The sequence below is a fragment of the Cucurbita maxima genome, unplaced genomic scaffold (assembly GCF_002738345.1).
Source record: "Cucurbita maxima cultivar Rimu unplaced genomic scaffold, Cmax_1.0 Cma_Scf00010, whole genome shotgun sequence".
Lineage (NCBI taxonomy): Eukaryota > Viridiplantae > Streptophyta > Magnoliopsida > Cucurbitales > Cucurbitaceae > Cucurbita > Cucurbita maxima.
In genome coordinates, this window is record NW_019272026.1 from 5,088,274 (window position 1) to 5,105,466 (window position 17,193).

General features: G+C 36.4%; 4 protein-coding genes and 2 non-coding genes across 7 annotated transcripts; 3 read left to right on the forward strand and 3 right to left on the reverse strand.

Moving 5' to 3' along the window:
• Positions 1 to 1,829: 1,829 nt before the first annotated feature.
• LOC111485892 lies at positions 1,830 to 1,983 on the reverse strand. Its single transcript, XR_002718777.1, has one exon. It is a non-coding gene; the product is annotated as a U1 spliceosomal RNA (small nuclear RNA).
• A 748-nt stretch (positions 1,984 to 2,731) lies between these two features.
• Positions 2,732 to 4,543, reverse strand: LOC111485334. Its single transcript, XM_023132159.1, has 2 exons — positions 4,058 to 4,543; positions 2,732 to 3,850 (listed from the first exon to the last, which is right to left on the reverse strand). Exon 2 carries the CDS (start codon positions 3,843 to 3,845, stop codon positions 2,952 to 2,954), a length of 894 nt encoding a protein of 297 aa, XP_022987927.1. The 5' UTR covers positions 3,846 to 3,850; positions 4,058 to 4,543; the 3' UTR covers positions 2,732 to 2,951.
• Positions 4,544 to 4,777: 234 nt separating this feature from the next.
• Positions 4,778 to 4,850, reverse strand: TRNAF-GAA. Its single transcript has one exon. It is a non-coding gene; the product is annotated as a tRNA-Phe (tRNA).
• Positions 4,851 to 5,114: 264 nt separating this feature from the next.
• On the forward strand, positions 5,115 to 6,199 carry LOC111485337. The gene is made up of 3 exons (XM_023132168.1): positions 5,115 to 5,463; positions 5,817 to 5,917; positions 6,098 to 6,199. The coding sequence occupies exons 1-3, from the start codon at positions 5,433 to 5,435 to the stop codon at positions 6,197 to 6,199; spliced, it is 234 nt and encodes a 77-aa protein (XP_022987936.1). The 5' UTR covers positions 5,115 to 5,432.
• A 436-nt stretch (positions 6,200 to 6,635) lies between these two features.
• On the forward strand, positions 6,636 to 9,717 carry LOC111485336. 2 transcript variants are annotated; one of them, XM_023132166.1, is made up of 3 exons: positions 6,636 to 6,770; positions 7,256 to 7,308; positions 9,303 to 9,717. In XM_023132166.1, the coding sequence occupies exons 1-3, from the start codon at positions 6,678 to 6,680 to the stop codon at positions 9,649 to 9,651; spliced, it is 495 nt and encodes a 164-aa protein (XP_022987934.1). In that variant the 5' UTR covers positions 6,636 to 6,677; the 3' UTR covers positions 9,652 to 9,717. The 2 variants fall into 2 exon arrangements, with proteins under 2 accessions (XP_022987934.1, XP_022987935.1); XM_023132167.1 differs by lacking the exon at positions 6,636 to 6,770 and adding an exon at positions 6,777 to 7,169.
• Positions 9,718 to 13,667: 3,950 nt separating this feature from the next.
• LOC111485332 (O-fucosyltransferase 34-like) lies at positions 13,668 to 16,882 on the forward strand. The gene is made up of 8 exons (XM_023132157.1): positions 13,668 to 14,617; positions 14,699 to 14,766; positions 14,849 to 14,937; positions 15,024 to 15,189; positions 15,267 to 15,556; positions 15,636 to 15,840; positions 15,911 to 16,068; positions 16,162 to 16,882. Exons 1-8 carry the CDS (start codon positions 14,290 to 14,292, stop codon positions 16,415 to 16,417), a joined length of 1,560 nt encoding a protein of 519 aa, XP_022987925.1. The 5' UTR covers positions 13,668 to 14,289; the 3' UTR covers positions 16,418 to 16,882.
• Positions 16,883 to 17,193: the final 311 nt, after the last annotated feature.

Genomic DNA, 17,193 nt, shown 5'->3' on the forward strand with positions numbered 1-17,193 from the left:
TAATTTCCACATTAAACCAAAATGATATAAACTAGAAAATTTCGACCCTCATTTCAATTTAGATGATCTCCCATACATTTGTTGGAGAGGGAAATGTATAGATACCTCTCTTTAACACGCGTTTTAAAACGGTGAGACTGTTTGTTAGCGGCGGGATTGAGCTAACGTGGAATTTATATTAAATAAATTATTATTTTTATTTAAATATAATAATATAAAATGGAAATTTCTATTAAAATAAATAATAAAAGGAGAATTAAAAATGAGAGAAAATTGTACAATAGTACAAATACCGAAGTACCCAAAAGATCACATTCGTGAAAAAGGAAACAAGGGGGAAAAAAAGAGAAAAAAGGAGGGAAAAATGTACTTTCTTGAATGGGAAGTTAGGTTTAGGGTGGATCCGGGTGCCCGATTGCCAAAAATTCAAAATCTAACCCGTCTCTGTCCTGTCGTTTTTTTCTTTCGAATCTAGGTCGGGTAGCTATCCAAACCCACGTTGTTATCATTTATTTCAACTCAAAAGATATCATTTACCACACCATTCATGAAATTAATTTCTCTACTTTAACTGTGGCGTTAATTTTGCAAAATATTATGTGGAATAAAATCATATTAATTTTTTTGAATGCTTAATAAAACTTTCTAAATATTAAATATATATAGAGAGAGGGAAATAGAGAAAAAAAATGCACAAAAATTTATGTATATATCTGTCTTAGTCTTCTCGATATAGAGAGAAATTTGGTGCCAAAGACAAAGAGGCCACTAAATATAAAATGGGAAGGGCCTCTGATTGTTTTGTTTTTTGTTTTTTGTTTTATTTTATTTTATTTTATAAATATCTCTCTTTTTAATTATGTCTATCTCTCTCCCTTCATTTTCTTCAATCATGGGGTTTAATTTCAATTATTTGAGATATAGATTTCTTTTGTTTTTTTATTTTTAATGAAAATACATGAAAACGAAGTTTAAATAATATTTTAATAAAATGGGTAATTTTGGATGAATTATTAAGATAATGGACATAATGGACATAATGTGGAATGAGTTGGAATGGCAATTATGGCAAACTGATTTGTCTGTGCGAACCGAAAAAACTGAAGTTTATATAATTATTTTTATATTAATTAAAAAGGGAATATATTATTCAATAGGGAAATTACAGCGAAGGTCAAAAGAAGAATGAATGAAAGAGAGAAAACATAGGAAGGGAAGGGAGGGCAAGATGGTAATTTGGAGGGAATTGAAGAATGTCGCCGTCTGGCCAGCTTTGCATTCATATTGTGCACATGCAGACCAAGCTCTTTCCAGTTTCCACCCAATCCCCAACTTTTAATCTATATTTTTAGATCTTTTTTCTTTTTTGATATTAAATCAAATATTTATCCATTTTCCCCTTTTTCATTTTATTACATTTTCAATTATTTTATGGGTCTTTTTCGTTTATTTAAGTCTTCCTTATATATCTCAATCTCAGTTCTCCCTTATTACCAAAAGAAAAGATTTTCTTTTTTTGTATTTAACTGAATTAGTCTTGTTATTCCCCAAAAAGTGGCGTAATACAGTGGCTGAGTCATTATTTTAGGCTTTTTTTTTTATTTTATTTTTAGTCCTGTAAAAATAAGTTTATAATTACTTTTTTTTTTTTTTTTTTTTTTAGTAAATAGAAAAAACTAAAAAAAAATATTTTAAAAAATAAAAGCCAAGTGTACGTAACTAAAAAGACTTTTTTAATGTTATTTGATACACGGACGTTAGGATCTGTTAAAAAATTGAACGGCTAAGCCCAATACGTAAATGGGCCAAATCTTGGGCTCCGAAATTAGGTAAAGGCCGCGCGAACGCAGGCCTCCACTACAACAAATCATGACGTAGGCTCTGCCACGTGGGCAGACCTTAGGCGGGCACCCCTCCGTCGTGCAATGGTGGTCACCAACCCGTAACATTTTCTGATTTTTTTGATTTCATCCAGGTAAGTAAGTTTTTATGGGATCTCTTGTATCTATTTTATACTCTGCTGCCACGCTTTCTTTCGCGAATCTTCCGATGTGGGACTCAAGTCACTCAACTTGCGTTCTTCCAATAAAATCTAGAAGGAAATGACTAGATTTTATAACTATTTTATTCATACTATTGGCCTAAATCAGGGTGTTTAGATTAGATATCACCAAGTTTTTCTAACTCGTTTCTCTTTACTCACTATTTTCCTCTTTTATCTTATTGCTTATGTTGGTTCCTCCTCTAGCTCCCTATATTCCCTATGTTCGTGTTGTTCTCACTCCTTTTCAACGATGACTTATGATCGAGCCTTTACCGTGACAGAAAGAAACAGTGCAAAAACAAAAAGGACGAAGATAAGAATTGTGAAACATTTAGAAAGTCATTCTAACGAGTACTTAGTTTGATAAGTAACAATATGTCAAACCAAGTCGTTTTCGAGCCTCTTTGGATGAAGAGCACGCTTCATCCTGCTGGGGTTCATCTTGTCAAGCCTAAACTTTGACAGTGCAAGCAGAGAATGTGTTGGCTGAGCAAATTTAAAGCGTTTATCAGTACAAAAATAGGCCCGTCACATGAAGATATCATCAGGCTTTCTCAAACAAAAATTTCAAATGAAAATCCATTTTTCTTTCCATCCCAAGAGCTTTCAATCCCACAAACCGGGGAAGAATGACACTCGGATATGCAGGAACATTGCTAGTTTAACTCTATAGCAGCAACACCAAAATGAAGAACACAAGAATCTCATTATTTTTCTTCAAAATGAACCCATCAACTTTACTGCCAAAAGGAAGTTAAGAGTGTTCAGGCATGTAGCCAATACAAAATATGTCAGAGGTATATGTACATCCATGGTCTTTTCCTGCACAATCAAACGATAAACTTTAAAAGAGCGCGAGCAGTTCTGTGGTTCTGTGCGCATTTCGCTTTCTAAGCTTTCAGATACCTTATTCTTCTCCTTCTCCTCCTTCTCTTAACTGTTGGATTGCATTATACAACTTCCTCCGAGACCCGACAGAAAACACGCCAATCTCTTTGAGATCTTCAATGGTCAGCAGTGGCAAAGCCTCCTCATCCACCTCGTGCATCTCGAACACCCCAGCATACTTGCCAAATCCCACCTCCTCTAACCATCTACCGACAGCATTCGTATCGTCATCTTTTAATCTCATTTGATCCTGCACAATGCCAGATTTGTGTCTACCCTTCTCACCAATGAACTGCGAATCGTTGTTTAACTCACGATCTTGTCGTGTCGAGGGTTGATCAATGCCACATTCCTCTTTACTAGTGGTTGGTGTCTGGTGATCAGAGAAGTCACCATAACCATTAGCAGAATTACGTGTCCCCTCACATTCCTTCTCATTCATCGAGCAGTCATCTGAGCTATGTTTCGAGCTCCAACTGCCACCAAGAACGACGTAGCCAACGTTTCGACTACGTCCCCGCCGCTTCATATTTCTACACTTCCTGGTCACATCACTAAACTTCAGTCCAGCAGAAGTTGGAGGACATTCCAAAGGCAATGCAGAAGAATTGGGGTTATTATTGTTCTCTCCATTCTGCTGCAACTCTGTTGAAATTTGTGGAGAGGCACCCAACTCAGAGACAGTGAGCTTGGGAGTTGAAGGCTCCAAGTCCCCAAAAACAATGGGGTTATCATCATCATCATCACCACCCACAGTTTGGAGTAAATCATGTTTCCATTCCCTATGAGCTAACTTATCTCTAGTGCTATGAGAAAACCCACAAGCCCAAGCCGCAGATATATCCCCAATTTCCCCTAGTCTTACATTTGGACGCCTTTGTCTCTTGGAGCTCATCACATTCATAACCATCATGATTCCTAGAAACCAGAGTACAAAACTTTTACACAAAGAAAAAAAACCCTAATTCAAAAGAGGAACAAAAATCGAGTCTAATCTCCACTTCGATTCACACTAAATTAGCTTCAGAACAATCCCAATAAAATCAGACGAAACAATCCCAATCCAACAAGAAACAAAAATCCCACAAAGAGTTAAAAGCGAGAGGAAAAACAGAAGAAGCGAACCTTGAATCGGCGAGACCTTCCACCGCAGAGTGAAAATTTGAGTGGTTCTTCAGTTCCGGCACGGAGGACCCTGGATCTATGTTCGAATTCACAAGTGGTTTTTGGCAAATTTTGCGGTTCATAAGACGGATTCGAGATTGGAAAAGATTCAAATGAGTGAATGGGAAGGCATTGGGTAGATCGTTGAGTAGTGGGATGGGGTGAGTGTTGTGGCGAGAGGGGGTTGGAAGAATGGAAGAGTTGCAGAGAAACGTGGAAGAATGGTCAACAGGGGAGAGCTTTAGAGGGAGACAGGACAAGGGGGCTCGAGTTTGTAAAAGAGGAAACTGTGGGGAAAGGGCGGAATTGGAGAATAATTGGAAGAGGAAGGAATGGGACTGTCGTGGAAGCTTCTTGGAACTCCCAATGGATAAGTATCAGTACAAAAGTCACAGCACATGGATTACACTCCAACCCTTCCGCCTTCAATTCCTTCTTTCCCTTTTCCTTCCCACTTAAACTAAGAATGTGGGCCTTCGTTTTAGGTTTAAATATTATTTTACTCATCTTAATCTTTTCCTTTTATTATTATTTATTATAATAATAATAAAAAAAAAATCTTAAAATAAGAATAGAGCCATTTGTAAGTCGTGAAGCAGGCCCAAATTAACTTGGAATGAAATGAAAGCCCATTAAAAAAGGACGGACACGTGTCGTGAAAACAAAAGATATATAAAATTATGCGGTGAGCGTGGATCGAACACGCGACCTTCAGATCTTCAGTCTGACGCTCTCCCAACTGAGCTATCCCCGCATTGTTGTTTTTCATTTTGTCCTTATTATTAACTTATAAAATATTTTATTTTATTTTTAATATTCCAATTAGCGACTTTGCAATATTTATTACATAGACCAGCGTGAACTTGTGTGCCTTCCCTCACTGGATCTCGTCCTTCCTCTTCTCTCCTCCGGTCGACGACGAGACCGAAACGAAGAAGCAGAGAGCGCGCGAAGTTAGATTCAACGTTCAGGTTCAGCCATGGATTTTTGGAACAAAGCTCGGAATTTCGCCGAGGAAGCAGCGAAGCGCTCTCAGGAGTTGGCTCTGGAGGCTGCAAGGCGTTCCCAAGAGCTCACGATCGGATCCTCTAGTTTGTCCGATAACGTTTCCGTGACAGCTAAACGCTCCAAGGAGTTCGCTACTGAAGCCTCGAAGCGAGCTGATCAAATTAAAGCAGAAGCTGCTAAGCGAGCCGATCTAATCAAGCACTTGGTCGGGGGGATTCCGTCGTCTGGCGCTCTTGAGAAGAACGCTTCCGACGTATAGACGCCGGAGGAGGATTTGCAGAGGTTTGGAATAAACGAAGAGCTGAGGGACTTTGTCAAAGGCATCACCATGAGTACATTTCGGGATTTCCCACTCGAAGGTAACTGATTCGTTTTCTTTAATTCTCCGTTCTCTTGGCTAGTTGGTTGAAAGATTGAGGATCATAGAACTAAGTATCAGTAGGGGGATTGGTTGGAGGTAACACAGGGGAAGTATGTAGTCAGTGATCATCAAGCATTTAAGCTCTAGAAATGAAGATTGTTAGGCTTAACTGATACTGAATTGACGAACACCGAAGGTTAAATCTCAATAGAGGGGGCCATTGAATTTGAAGAACTACTTTCATTGGCATGAACCATCCGAAGACCTTAATTGGAATAACTGTAATATGTTCTTCTATTTTCTCTATCACCTAAACCTTGTTTCTAAACTGGTTCATTTCCCTTTGCGTAGATGATTCACAAGTGTCCAATGTCCCCACAGTCTCAAACATTAGTCAGGATCTAACTGTGTGGCAGACAAAGCATGCAAGCCTTGTTCTTTCAACTGTCAAGGTATTACTATTATGAACATGTCACCAGTGAAGATGAATGTAGCTTTCTCTACCCACTGGAGAGGAACTTTGATTTCACAGTTCATTATGGATGAGCTTGAGAAATGAATTTACATTTTCGTTGATAACATGCATTGTTGCAATGTACATGATTTTTAACCATTTTTATGTAACGTGGCAGGAAATTTCTACGTTACGTTATGAATTGTGTCCACGCATTATGAAAGAGAGAAAATTCTGGAGGATTTACTTTTTGCTGGTTAACAGACACATTGCACCGTAAGTTTAAGTCTTGATTTCGAGCCTTGACTCTAGCTTACTTTGAATTTTGATTACAGAAATCGTCACAGCTTCTAGATTTGTATTTCTTGTCAATTGATTCAAAGGAACAAGTTAATAAGCCTTGACTAAGTATACAATGGGGTATGGGAAACGCAAAAAATGCTTTATGTATCTGGCGATGACCTTAAGAACAAAAAGATACTGGATTGAAGACTTAAAAACTTCAATTTTTTTTTTTTTTTTTTTTTTTTTTGTACACTTAGCTTCTTACCAATCTGTCAACTCTTTGTTTGTGTCCTGATCTTCAGGCCTTAATCTTAAAGAATTTCATTAACGAAATGTCAAATTTTCCTGTTCTATATTCTTTTACTTCTGAAGCTATGAGAAAAAGTACATGGAGGATGTCATGCTGAAATCAGCTAAATAAGTTGAAGATGGAAAGAAGGAACCTGATAAAACTGAAATAATATCTAATTCTCATGAGAAGAAAAATGCTCCAACCTCCTCATCAACTGACCAAGACTTGGACCTATTTCTTCTTGGGGATCTTGGAGACAGCGATGAAGGTCCAGGTACATTGCCACAATTTATTGATGTCTGCTCTGTACTAAAGATTTCAGACAAAGAAATCATGCCTCTACGTAATCTTTAAAGTTCAAACAAAGATCTGTTCCTTTGACGTTGTTGATTTTGTCTGTTCAAGCTTGTTAATGTTAACAGTATGACAAACTGTTGTCGTCAAGAGGCTGTATTAGCAATTGGCATATATCTTTTTTAGTCCCTACTGACGTTTTTTATGAGGCAGAACAAAAAACTGCTCACTTCTTTATCTAAAAGGAAGACACTAGAGAAATGTGATTCTTGAATTGAAAACAAGTGATTTGAGGGAGTGGCTGCCATTGGTCATTTCCATGGCTTCAAACATTATTTGGTGCAATTATTAGCAATGGGCATAGCATATGCACAGTCCAGTTATATAGTTGCTTGTTCATTTATACTGTTGATGTCATTTTGTCATTTGAGGTTGCTGCCTCTGATATTCCTCCTGATTTTTCAGATGATGGAGATGAGGGCTTTGATGATGATTTTGACAAAATGGTTGACAGTTCGGTAAGTAGAATTTATCATTTGCTTTACGTCCCTGTTTTCACGTTTGACTAATCTCTTGTGCCTGGCATCCCAAGGTTTTCATTGAAGTTTCTTATGAATTTTGTGTTACTATGTTGCTGAGATTTTGTGGTCATTAATTGGATTTAGAAACTCCTACCAGAGAATGTGATCATATATTTGCTTTTTTTTCACGATTAGAGTTTTTAATTGGATTTATAATAGGTTGATTTTAGTTCTATTCTAGGAACAATTCAAAACAACTTTCAAACAAAATCCATAATCTGTGCAAGTTCTTTCAAACAGAATTTTGTTTTTAGAAATTAATAATAGTTCGTTCCACTCTCCAACCGAGCTTTCCCTTTCGGGCTTCCCCTCAAGCTTTCCCTTTCGGGCTTCCCCTCAAGCTTTCCCTTTCGGGCTTTCCCTCAAGTTTTTTAAAATGCGTAGGCTAGGGAGAAGTTTTCACACCTTTATAAAAAATGCTTCGTTTCACTCTCCAACCATTGTGAGATCTCAGAATCCACTCCCCTTTGGAGCTCAGTGTCCTCGCTAGCACTCGTTTCTACCTTCAATCGATGTGGGATCTCACAATCCACTCCCCTTTGAGACCTAACATCTTCACTGGCACACCACCCAATGTCCACCTCTTTTAGGGCTCAGCATCATCGCTGGCACACTGCCCAGTATCCACCCTCCTTCGGGGCTCAGCGTCCTTGCTGGCACACTGCTCGATGTCCACCCCCTTTCATTGGCACACAACCTAGTGTCTAGCTCTTATACCATTTGTAACGGCTCAAGCTATCGCTAGCAGATATTGTCCTCTTTAAGCTTTCCTGTTCGGGCTTCCCCTCAAGATTTTAAAAACGCGTGTGCTAGGGAGAGGTTTTCACACCCTTATAAAGAATGTTTCATTCCCTCTCCAACTGATGTGGGATCTTAGATCCACCCCCTTTGAGGCCTAGCGTCCTTGCTGCCGCTCATTTTTCTCTCCAATCGATGTGTGATTTCACACAACCTCCATAGAATTTGATATCGTACGAGGTATCTTGACAACCAGGGGTAGGATGAGGTAGTTGTTTCATGTGAATAGTTGAGGTGTGTAAGGTTCTGGACACTTAGAATTCCTAATGAATACTCAGATATTTAGCTGTACTGCAGTTTCCTTGTAAATTCAGCTTCATGCATTACTGTAATTTGCTAGTTCTGGAAGTCAAAATCTGAAAATGTTAATTTTTCTCTTCTTGTTACCAAAATCGTATACCTATTATTTGGTAATTGAATTTTGTCTTCAATCCATAAGACGACGAGATACTAATTGTAGATGACGTTCTACTTGTTCTTATCCTAATATTGATTCATTGCTTTCGTCCATTTGAAATCCCCTTCTATGTTCATGGCTGTGGGGATCGGGTGATGTCAAATAAAGCCCAAGACATATCACTCCATTAGATGTCAAACAAGGGTTTTGACTTAACAAACAAAGTAATATTCTTATGAAACCAATGACAGCCAAATGCAAAAAGCTCCTCGAAAAAACACCATCAAGCCCGTTGGTTCATCTTTGATTCCATAAAATCTGATGTCTCAGACCCATCCGTGACAGATTTTGAACACCCTCCCTATCCATGTAATCCGAATTCTTAGTTGCACAGTACTAACTTTCTCCTAAAAGTGTTTTCAAGTGAATTACATATTGTATTAGGATTCATGAAAAGAAAGAACAAGTTGCTTTCTTTAAAAGCATTTAAGTTCTTTTGATCTATTTTTAGTGTTTCTCTAGCCACTTTTGATAGTAAAAAAATTTGACAAGTTTTTTCAAGAACCAAACACTATATTCTTAAGAAAAAAAAAACATTTTTATTCATTCATCACTCCAAATTCACTTTTTATGTGCTGCTGAACTTTGGTGGTGGTGGAATTCTAAGTCAGATTACATTTTTATGTTTTTATCGTGTGCCTATTATTTTGTAATGAAATTTGTCTTGAACCTACAGGATGACGAGAAAGACAAATTGTAGGAGACAGCAGCAGGAGTGTTTTCACATCAAATCATTGCTACTCATCCTTTTGAAGTCGTCTTTTCCGTTCTTGGTGGCAGAGTTCAGTGGGCTAAATGATGATCCAACAAAAAACCCATTTGAAGTCCTCTTCTATCACTCCACTGAGCAGCTTGTGCACCTGAACCTGTGCAGGAGAAACCGAAGCTTATATGTTCATTATTTTTTTCCCTTCTCACACTTGCCACTGAGGGAGGTTCCCATGTACACAAATCCTGTATTATACTTGGACCTTTGGTTCATTTTGTACAGCACTCAGCACCTTAGCTTGGCCCTCTTGGTGTAGGATTAATATTTGTTTAAATTATAGATTGAGATCTTAAACGCTCAAGGTTCAATATGTTTGGTTCTTGAACTTTTAAGTGTGTGTATTTGGTCCGTAGAGTTAGATACATCTATAAACTTTCAATTTTATATATTATTAATTTATAGATTTTTTCAGAGATTCGTTTAAGTGCCTATAAGACACGGTAAAGTTTAAGACGGTTTAGATACAAAATTAAAAGTTTAAAAATAAAATAGACTTTAAAATTTATGGACTAAGAAGAAGATGAAAAGTAAAGTCTACGATGGAAATTTAAGTTGGAAGCACTTGTTTCCCAATATATTATCCACTTTTTAGTTGGAATGACGAATTTAAACTATAATGCATTAATTCTAATCACTTTTATCTCGATGTCGAAGAAAGTATTTGTCTTAGTATATATGACACTAATTACTATATTAAAACTTAGTTTGATCTTCTACCTTCCATTGTTGAATTTAAAATATGTTTAATTATTTAAAATTTATCCAAAAACGTGTTTTAGTTCAAATTAATTCAGAACATAACAAAAGAGCTCAAGATTTAAACATCTAACTAGTAAGATAGATATACAATATCATCCGATCATTTGGTTGGGGTAGCTACCCGAGCATTGGACATGGACCATCCAACCACTTAAATTTTTCTTCGGCCAAACACACAGTATTCAACTTGTGACAACTTATTTGCTACATTTTGTCTTATATATAGTTTTAAAACTATGCTTCAAATTGATATAAAGTTAGGGATATTCCTTGGAAATAAATTTATTTTGTTTTGCTGACATTATAATATAAGCTGCCTCTTGAAGTTAGAAATCCCTTTTTTTCCAAGAGATGATTTGGGCATCTTGATTAATTAAATATTAACATTAATTAAAAATATTTATTTTTCACTTATTTTTCACTCTTAGATCATTATTGATTAATTTAAACATGACATAACAGCTAAATAACCTACTTAAAACTCAAAAAATAAAATAATATTTTTGTATTTAATGCTCTAAGAAACCCACGGATTAAAAAAAAAAAAAAAAAACCCACAAAAAATAGAATAATGTTTTTATTTAAGCCACCCATTGTGGAATCCTTAGTCAACCCTTAGCTTGAAACCTTAATGGTGGCTATCCTTGAAGATGTCAGCCCTATTGGTTTATTATTTTATTGAAATAATTGCTAATTATTCACATAATATCACTAATTATTTTTTCCAATATTAATTATATGAGTTACGTCCCAATTTTATAAATATGATAATCAATTTTTTTAATTTTTAAATAAAAGAGTCACATTTTTCTTTATTGAAGTTTATTTTAACAAATTAAAGTAAATATTGAATTATTTACATATAGAAAAAAAATAAAAACTTCCATCATTTTATCGAAAAATTGCAATTCAACCAATAATTGATCAAATTAATCTTTTAAAAGGAAGATAATATCCATTAAAATCAAAGTCTTCCTTAATATTATATTCCATTCAAAAATTTCAAACTCTAAAATTATTTTAAAATACTTTTGATTATAAAATAATCAAACCATTTAGTTATTTAATTTTTCAGTTTGGTATTTTCAAATTTATAATAATTTAATTTATATATTTTAAAATTTATAACAATTTAATTTTTATAGTATAAAATTCATCATATTTAATAACTATTTGAAATTTAATAGCATTTTTCATTAAAAATTAGAGAAACAAATTGGTTTAAAGTGAAATAAGAATAGAATAAGAAATGTAATAATGGGTAAAAATAAAAGAAACACGCGCTATCTCACGCGCGACAAGTTAGCACGTGCCACTCCCCTAAAAGACACCGAACCAGTTCTAAATAACAACGTGGTCCTGGGGCCCACTGCCGTTCAGAGTTCACAGTTGAGACACCCATTCTTTCCCCCTTACCGATCGCTCACGCGAATCTAGCGGGTGTGGTGCCCAATCTCTTTCTCTGGCCGGCGCGTGAGGTGGAAGCCGGGCTTGTCCAAGTAGGACATCTCTATCAACTGAGCTCGTTCCACGTGGCTTCATGGACCCACCTACAACCGACGAGATTCCGACATCTGGCCATCACTTCCATCTCACGGCTTAGAAGCTTTGGAGACGGTGAGAATAAAAACGACCGTTGCGGTTGCGGCACTGTCATAGTTCAGGCTCCGTCAAGACGTCGCAACCGACAGTGTAACGGCAGTTGAACGGCGAAGTTCCCTGAAAATAAAGCCAGCTGTCAGTCCACGCAATCAAAATAGATTTTATCGCGAATATATCGTCCGTCAATGGTTCTCTTTTTACATTTATTCCATAAATTATTTTTAGAATATTAGATTTCATAATTAAAAGTTTGCTTTATTTTGTTTGACATGGTTTGGTTTTCTTTTATTTCTCACTTCTTTTTAAATATATTTTTCATTTATGGTGAATTTGTAATGTAATTTCTATTTTTTTTTTTCCATATTTTCAGAATTTAATTCCTGAAGTTATATGATGGTTACTATGTTAAAATTGAAAGACATAATTGATATTATTTACATAGATTATCACACGACGACTGACATGTTAATTTCTCTTATCTTGTGAATTGTATTATATAAACATTTTAATTTTTATTGGTCGGAGTTAATCAGTAATGACTTAGAATTGACATAACTCACGGATAGGGTTTATGTTGTAAACAAATAAAATAAAAAAAAAAACACACTTTAATTGAGTTCAACCTTTTTTCACTACAAATTTCTTTGTTTTTTTATCATTTTTTTTTTATAACATATAATTTGTCTTACAAAATTCTACAAATATTCACTTAAAAAATGCGGCGTCTAACACTAAGGAGTCTCACCTTAAATGGGGTGAAGAATGAGGAGGGGATGGACAGAGATTTCTCCCTATTAGCTAAATAAAAATGAAAAGAAGATATATATATTTTGAGTACATAAATATATTAGGGGTTTTTTTTTTTCATTTTGAAATATATATTATATTAAAAAATAGAAACTATCCATTAAAAATTTTATTTGAAAGGAATATTATATAAAATGGAATGAATGTGCGTGTTGGACCTCTCTACTTAATTTTCTCTACAACTTATATTTTAGTAAAATATCATTACGTTCGGTATGAATCAAAGATTTAGATCATACACTCTATGATTAAACTTCAATTTTTATTTCTTTAATTCAAAATAAATGGATGAAAATTCGAATTTCAATATCTTTGGCCAAAAGAATAGGTTTTAATCCGTTGAATTATGCTTAAATTGGGTCTATCACACCTCCACTTTACAATTGTTACAATGTTAACAATGTTAAATGATGGTGTACTGTTTTTTCCATCTAAACTTAGAAAAGTTGAGAATGATGGGAATATTTTTAATTTTGGTCCATTAATTCTAAATATCATTTGTTTTTGTTTTTAGAGAAAGGAAAAAGTCCAATACTTGTAAAAAGAAACCACATTTATTAGGATGAAAAATTAATTAATTCTGGAAGATGAATATTTACCAAAATTAGTATTCTTTTCTTTTTAAAAGAAAAAAAAAAAGCATAAAACTTAAATTGGAAGGAAAGTAACAATTTTTATTTTTTTTTAATGAGTAAGATAAGACGAGGCAATTAATTATCTTTCTAAAATTCAGAGCAAACAAATAACAAAAGTTAGTATTTGGAATTTCCAAATATATTTTTATGTAAATATAAATAAATAAATAAATGATATATATATATATATATATATATATAGTTTTAACTGAAGTACCGGCGGAAAATTAGTAAAATATCGCCATATATTGTCGGCGAATCGTCAGCAGATTAAATGCACGCAAATCTAAGGATGAGTACAATCACCCCCACATAGCATACGGATCTTGATATCCCGCCGTAGGAGACTGCCACGTGGAAATATGACCCGTTTGATTTACGACACGTCATGAAGACAGTGGGTCCAGTTTTCTTGATGTTTAGCTGGCCTACATTTATTGGTGTGTTTATTTAACCATGGGTGAGCACGGAGCCCCAAACCAAACTCCCTCACAGTCACTCGCGGGTTAACTTCCTGAGGTGTACGGCTTCTGACTTTCTCTCTCTACTCTCTCTTTCTCTCTCCTCCGTGTGTTTGTTTGGGAATGCGAATACTCTCGGCCACGATCCTTTTGCTTATCAAAGTCATTATCTTTCTCTCTCTTCCTCTCTTTTTCTCTCTTTTTATATCGGTCTATTTTTTGCGGTTGTGCTGTCGTACCTTGCCGGCGGGGAGTGGAGGAGCTCTGTGGGGGGTCGGCATTTTTGTCGGCGGACCAACCAATTCCATTTCTGGATTTGAATTTCGCTTCCCAATTGGGACGATCCCATTCAGAGGCTTTAATTGATCTGGGAAATGCAGTAGGAGTTGGCTGACTTTAGATGCGGCGGAGTCTTGGGAGACTGAGAATTTCAGCGTGGTTTTTCTAATGGTAATGTGTGAAGAGTTTTGAAATTTGGGTTTGTTTTGAGTGGTGGGTTTTTGTTCTAGATGCCCTTAGATTGAGACTCTGGGATTGAATCGGTGAGGAACTGGTTGGCATTGGCGGTGGATCTCGTCGGATTAGGAGGGGAAACTGTAATTGTTGTAAGATGCAGCGGGGGAGATCGTGATGTGCAGGGTAGAGAGGAAGAAGTGGTCATTGAAGAGCTCTATGGTGATGGGATTGAAAGCATTGGGAGAGAGCAAAGTGGAGAAGCTTAAGAGTTCAATGGTGTCGTCGAGATCGAAGATGAAGCTATGGATGATCCGTGCAATGACTTCTATATTGATTTGGACTTGCATCGTGCAGTTGACCGCGCTGGGGGAGACGTGGGGGCCGAGGGTTTTGAAGGGTTGGCCATCTTGTTTCTCTCAGGAATCTGCATCAGTGGATGCGTTTGGTATCATCCCTAATAAGCCTCTTCCACTTCCCCACAAAATAGTTCTCCCCCCTAAGAGTAAGTTCTTGTTCTACATGATTTTGGTGCTTTCAGAAGCTGTCTGTCCTTCAATTCTGATTCTGTTCATGTTTATGATAGGGGTGTATAAGAACAATGGTTACCTGATGGTCTCCTGCAATGGAGGGCTCAATCAAATGAGAGCTGCAGTGAGTGCGCATCTTCTTTACTCTTGTCAATTGTGATATCCATTCAACATATTGAGTGCTTACTCTGTTAAATGCTTCACAGATTTGTGACATGGTAACAATTGCAAGATATTTGAATGTGACCCTGATAGTACCTGAGCTGGATAAAACTTCCTTTTGGGCTGACCCCAGGTTTGTTTCTGTTCACTCATTCATTCATCTTCTCAATGGATTCATATCTAGTTTTGAACAAGCTTTGTTTGGCGATGATGTTGCAGTGAATTCCAGGACATATTTGATGTACAACACTTCATTACATCACTCAGAGATGAAGTCCGCATATTGAAGGAGTTGCCTCCCAGGATCAAGAAGAGAGTGGAACAGGGAAGGATTTATTCCATGCCACCAATTAGTTGGTCTGATATATCTTACTACCATAATCAGGTCAGTTCTCAGCTTTAAATTGCATAATCTGTGTATCTCTTGATTTTGATAGAACCTTTTCTGTGTCTTCATTATAGGTTCTTCCTCTTATTCAAAAGTATAAGGTTGTGCATCTAAATAGAACCGATGCTCGACTCGCCAACAATGGTCAACCTATGGAGATTCAAAAACTGCGGTGCCGGGTAAACTTCAGCGCGTTGAGGTTCACTTCCCAGATTGAGGAATTGGGAAGAAAAGTTATAAAGCTGCTAAGACAGAATGGGCCTTTTCTAGTTCTTCATCTCAGATATGAAATGGATATGTTAGCATTTTCTGGGTGCACCCAAGGCTGCAATGATGAAGAGGTTGAAGAGTTGACAAGAATGAGGTTAGTCTGTTCTTCTACTGAATGGTGTGGTAGATATGCTATGAGTGTGAACTTATTCTAATCATTGTTGTGTTGGTAGATATGCTTATCCCTGGTGGAAAGAAAAGATTATAAACTCTGAGTTGAAAAGGAAAGATGGGTTGTGTCCATTAACACCTGAAGAAACTGCACTGACACTGAGAGCACTGGACATTGATCCAAATATCCAGATTTATATTGCTGCTGGAGAAATATATGGTGGCAACAGGAGAATGGCTGCTCTTGCTAAGGCTTTTCCAAAAGTGGTGAGTGTAAATCTCTTAGCTCGGGTCGGTATTTGATCATGTCCTGAAGCCATTTGGATTGTTGAAACAGGTTAGAAAGGAGACATTGTTGGAACCTTCAGAACTTGGGTTCTTCCAGAATCATTCATCTCAGATGGCAGCTTTAGATTATCTAGTTTCGTTGGAAAGTGATATATTTGTTCCTACATTCGACGGAAACATGGCGAAAGTTGTCGAAGGTCATCGCAGGTGGTATACAGTTTGTGGCATCTTGCTCAAACATTCAAGCTCAGTTACACAATTGTTCATCTGAGAACTGTTTGTTTGTTTATGTTTTTGTAGATTTCTGGGGTTTAAGAAGACAATCTTATTGGACAGAAGGCTGCTTGTAGATCTGATAGATCAATACAACAGAAAACAGCTGAAGTGGGGTGAATTCTCATCTGCTGTGAAAGAAGCTCATGCAGGTCGGTGGGGGAGCCCTACAAAGAGAATGGTGATTCCAGAGAGGCCTAAAGAAGAAGATTATTTCTATTCTAACCCAGAAGAGTGTCTGCAGTTGACAGAGGAGGAAGGATTGAGTAGCAGAAGTGCATGATTGACATAAATATATCTCTAGATTTTATTACGGAAGAGATATTTAAATAGAGTTTCCCCGCATGCATTCTGGGAACACTATGAGAGGTCAATTTCAAAAGAACCCAACAGAATCTGTGGAGGACATGTTTTAATGTTATGCCATAATATGCAATACCTGTATAGAAGAACAAGAACAGGAACAGGAACAGGAACAAGAACAAGAACAAGAACAAGAACATGAACATTAGCAAGAAGAGAGCAGTTGAAGATAGAAGATCCTACACAGAAGAACACAGAAGAAGAAGGCACAATTGATGGAGGAGAGGGCCAATCCCCAATCTTTCACTTTTCATTTTCCTTCTCTAATTTTTTTGTTTCTGTTTTTGTTTTTCTTTCTTTCAGATCAGCCATCAATCATGTGATTTCGATATGTTATGTTGTCATGATATACCATAAATAACACCACATTTTCACAGTTACTTTTCTTCCTTCCTGTTCATCAAGGGTCTCTCGCAGTTATCTGAATTGGCCATTTTGACAGAATAAATAATGGGTTTTCTTCTCTTGATCATCATGCAACAGCAGCACCAGAGTGATTTCTTTATAGAACTAAGTGTTTTAGTTGGGAATGAAAAATGAGTTAATAAATGCTAGGAGTTGGTAAACGGGGCCTATTTCCTTGTGTTGCCAAGTTTTATAGTTCTGGAGGATGCTTGATTCTCAGAAAGTGACAGGAGAGTAGTGGGTTGAGGAGATGAGCTCTTATTGGTTTAAAAAAATGGATGCTTCTTTATT

What these genes read in the sequence shown, in the direction of transcription:
- LOC111485334 (XM_023132159.1), bottom strand. Translation starts at nt 3,845, where the DNA reads ATGATGGTTATGAATGTGATGAGCTCCAAGAGACAAAGGCGTCCAAAT.
- LOC111485337 (XM_023132168.1), top strand. Translation starts at nt 5,433, where the DNA reads ATGAGTACATTTCGGGATTTCCCACTCGAAG. An exon ending in TCGGGATTTCCCACTCGAAG is followed by an intron (nt 5,464 to 5,816) that starts GTAACTGATTCG and finishes CCCTTTGCGTAG; the next exon opens with ATGATTCACAAGTGTCCAAT. An exon ending in TTGTTCTTTCAACTGTCAAG is followed by an intron (nt 5,918 to 6,097) that starts GTATTACTATTA and finishes GTAACGTGGCAG; the next exon opens with GAAATTTCTACGTTACGTTA.
- LOC111485336 (XM_023132166.1), top strand. Translation starts at nt 6,678, where the DNA reads ATGAGAAGAAAAATGCTCCAACCTCCTCATCAACTGACCAAGACTTGG. An exon ending in AGACAGCGATGAAGGTCCAG is followed by an intron (nt 6,771 to 7,255) that starts GTACATTGCCAC and finishes CTGATTTTTCAG; the next exon opens with ATGATGGAGATGAGGGCTTT. An exon ending in ACAAAATGGTTGACAGTTCG is followed by an intron (nt 7,309 to 9,302) that starts GTAAGTAGAATT and finishes TTGAACCTACAG; the next exon opens with GATGACGAGAAAGACAAATT.
- LOC111485332 (XM_023132157.1), top strand. Translation starts at nt 14,290, where the DNA reads ATGTGCAGGGTAGAGAGGAAGAAGTGGTCATTGAAGAGCTCTATGGTG. An exon ending in TATCTTACTACCATAATCAG is followed by an intron (nt 15,190 to 15,266) that starts GTCAGTTCTCAG and finishes TCTTCATTATAG; the next exon opens with GTTCTTCCTCTTATTCAAAA. An exon ending in GTTGTCGAAGGTCATCGCAG is followed by an intron (nt 16,069 to 16,161) that starts GTGGTATACAGT and finishes ATGTTTTTGTAG; the next exon opens with ATTTCTGGGGTTTAAGAAGA.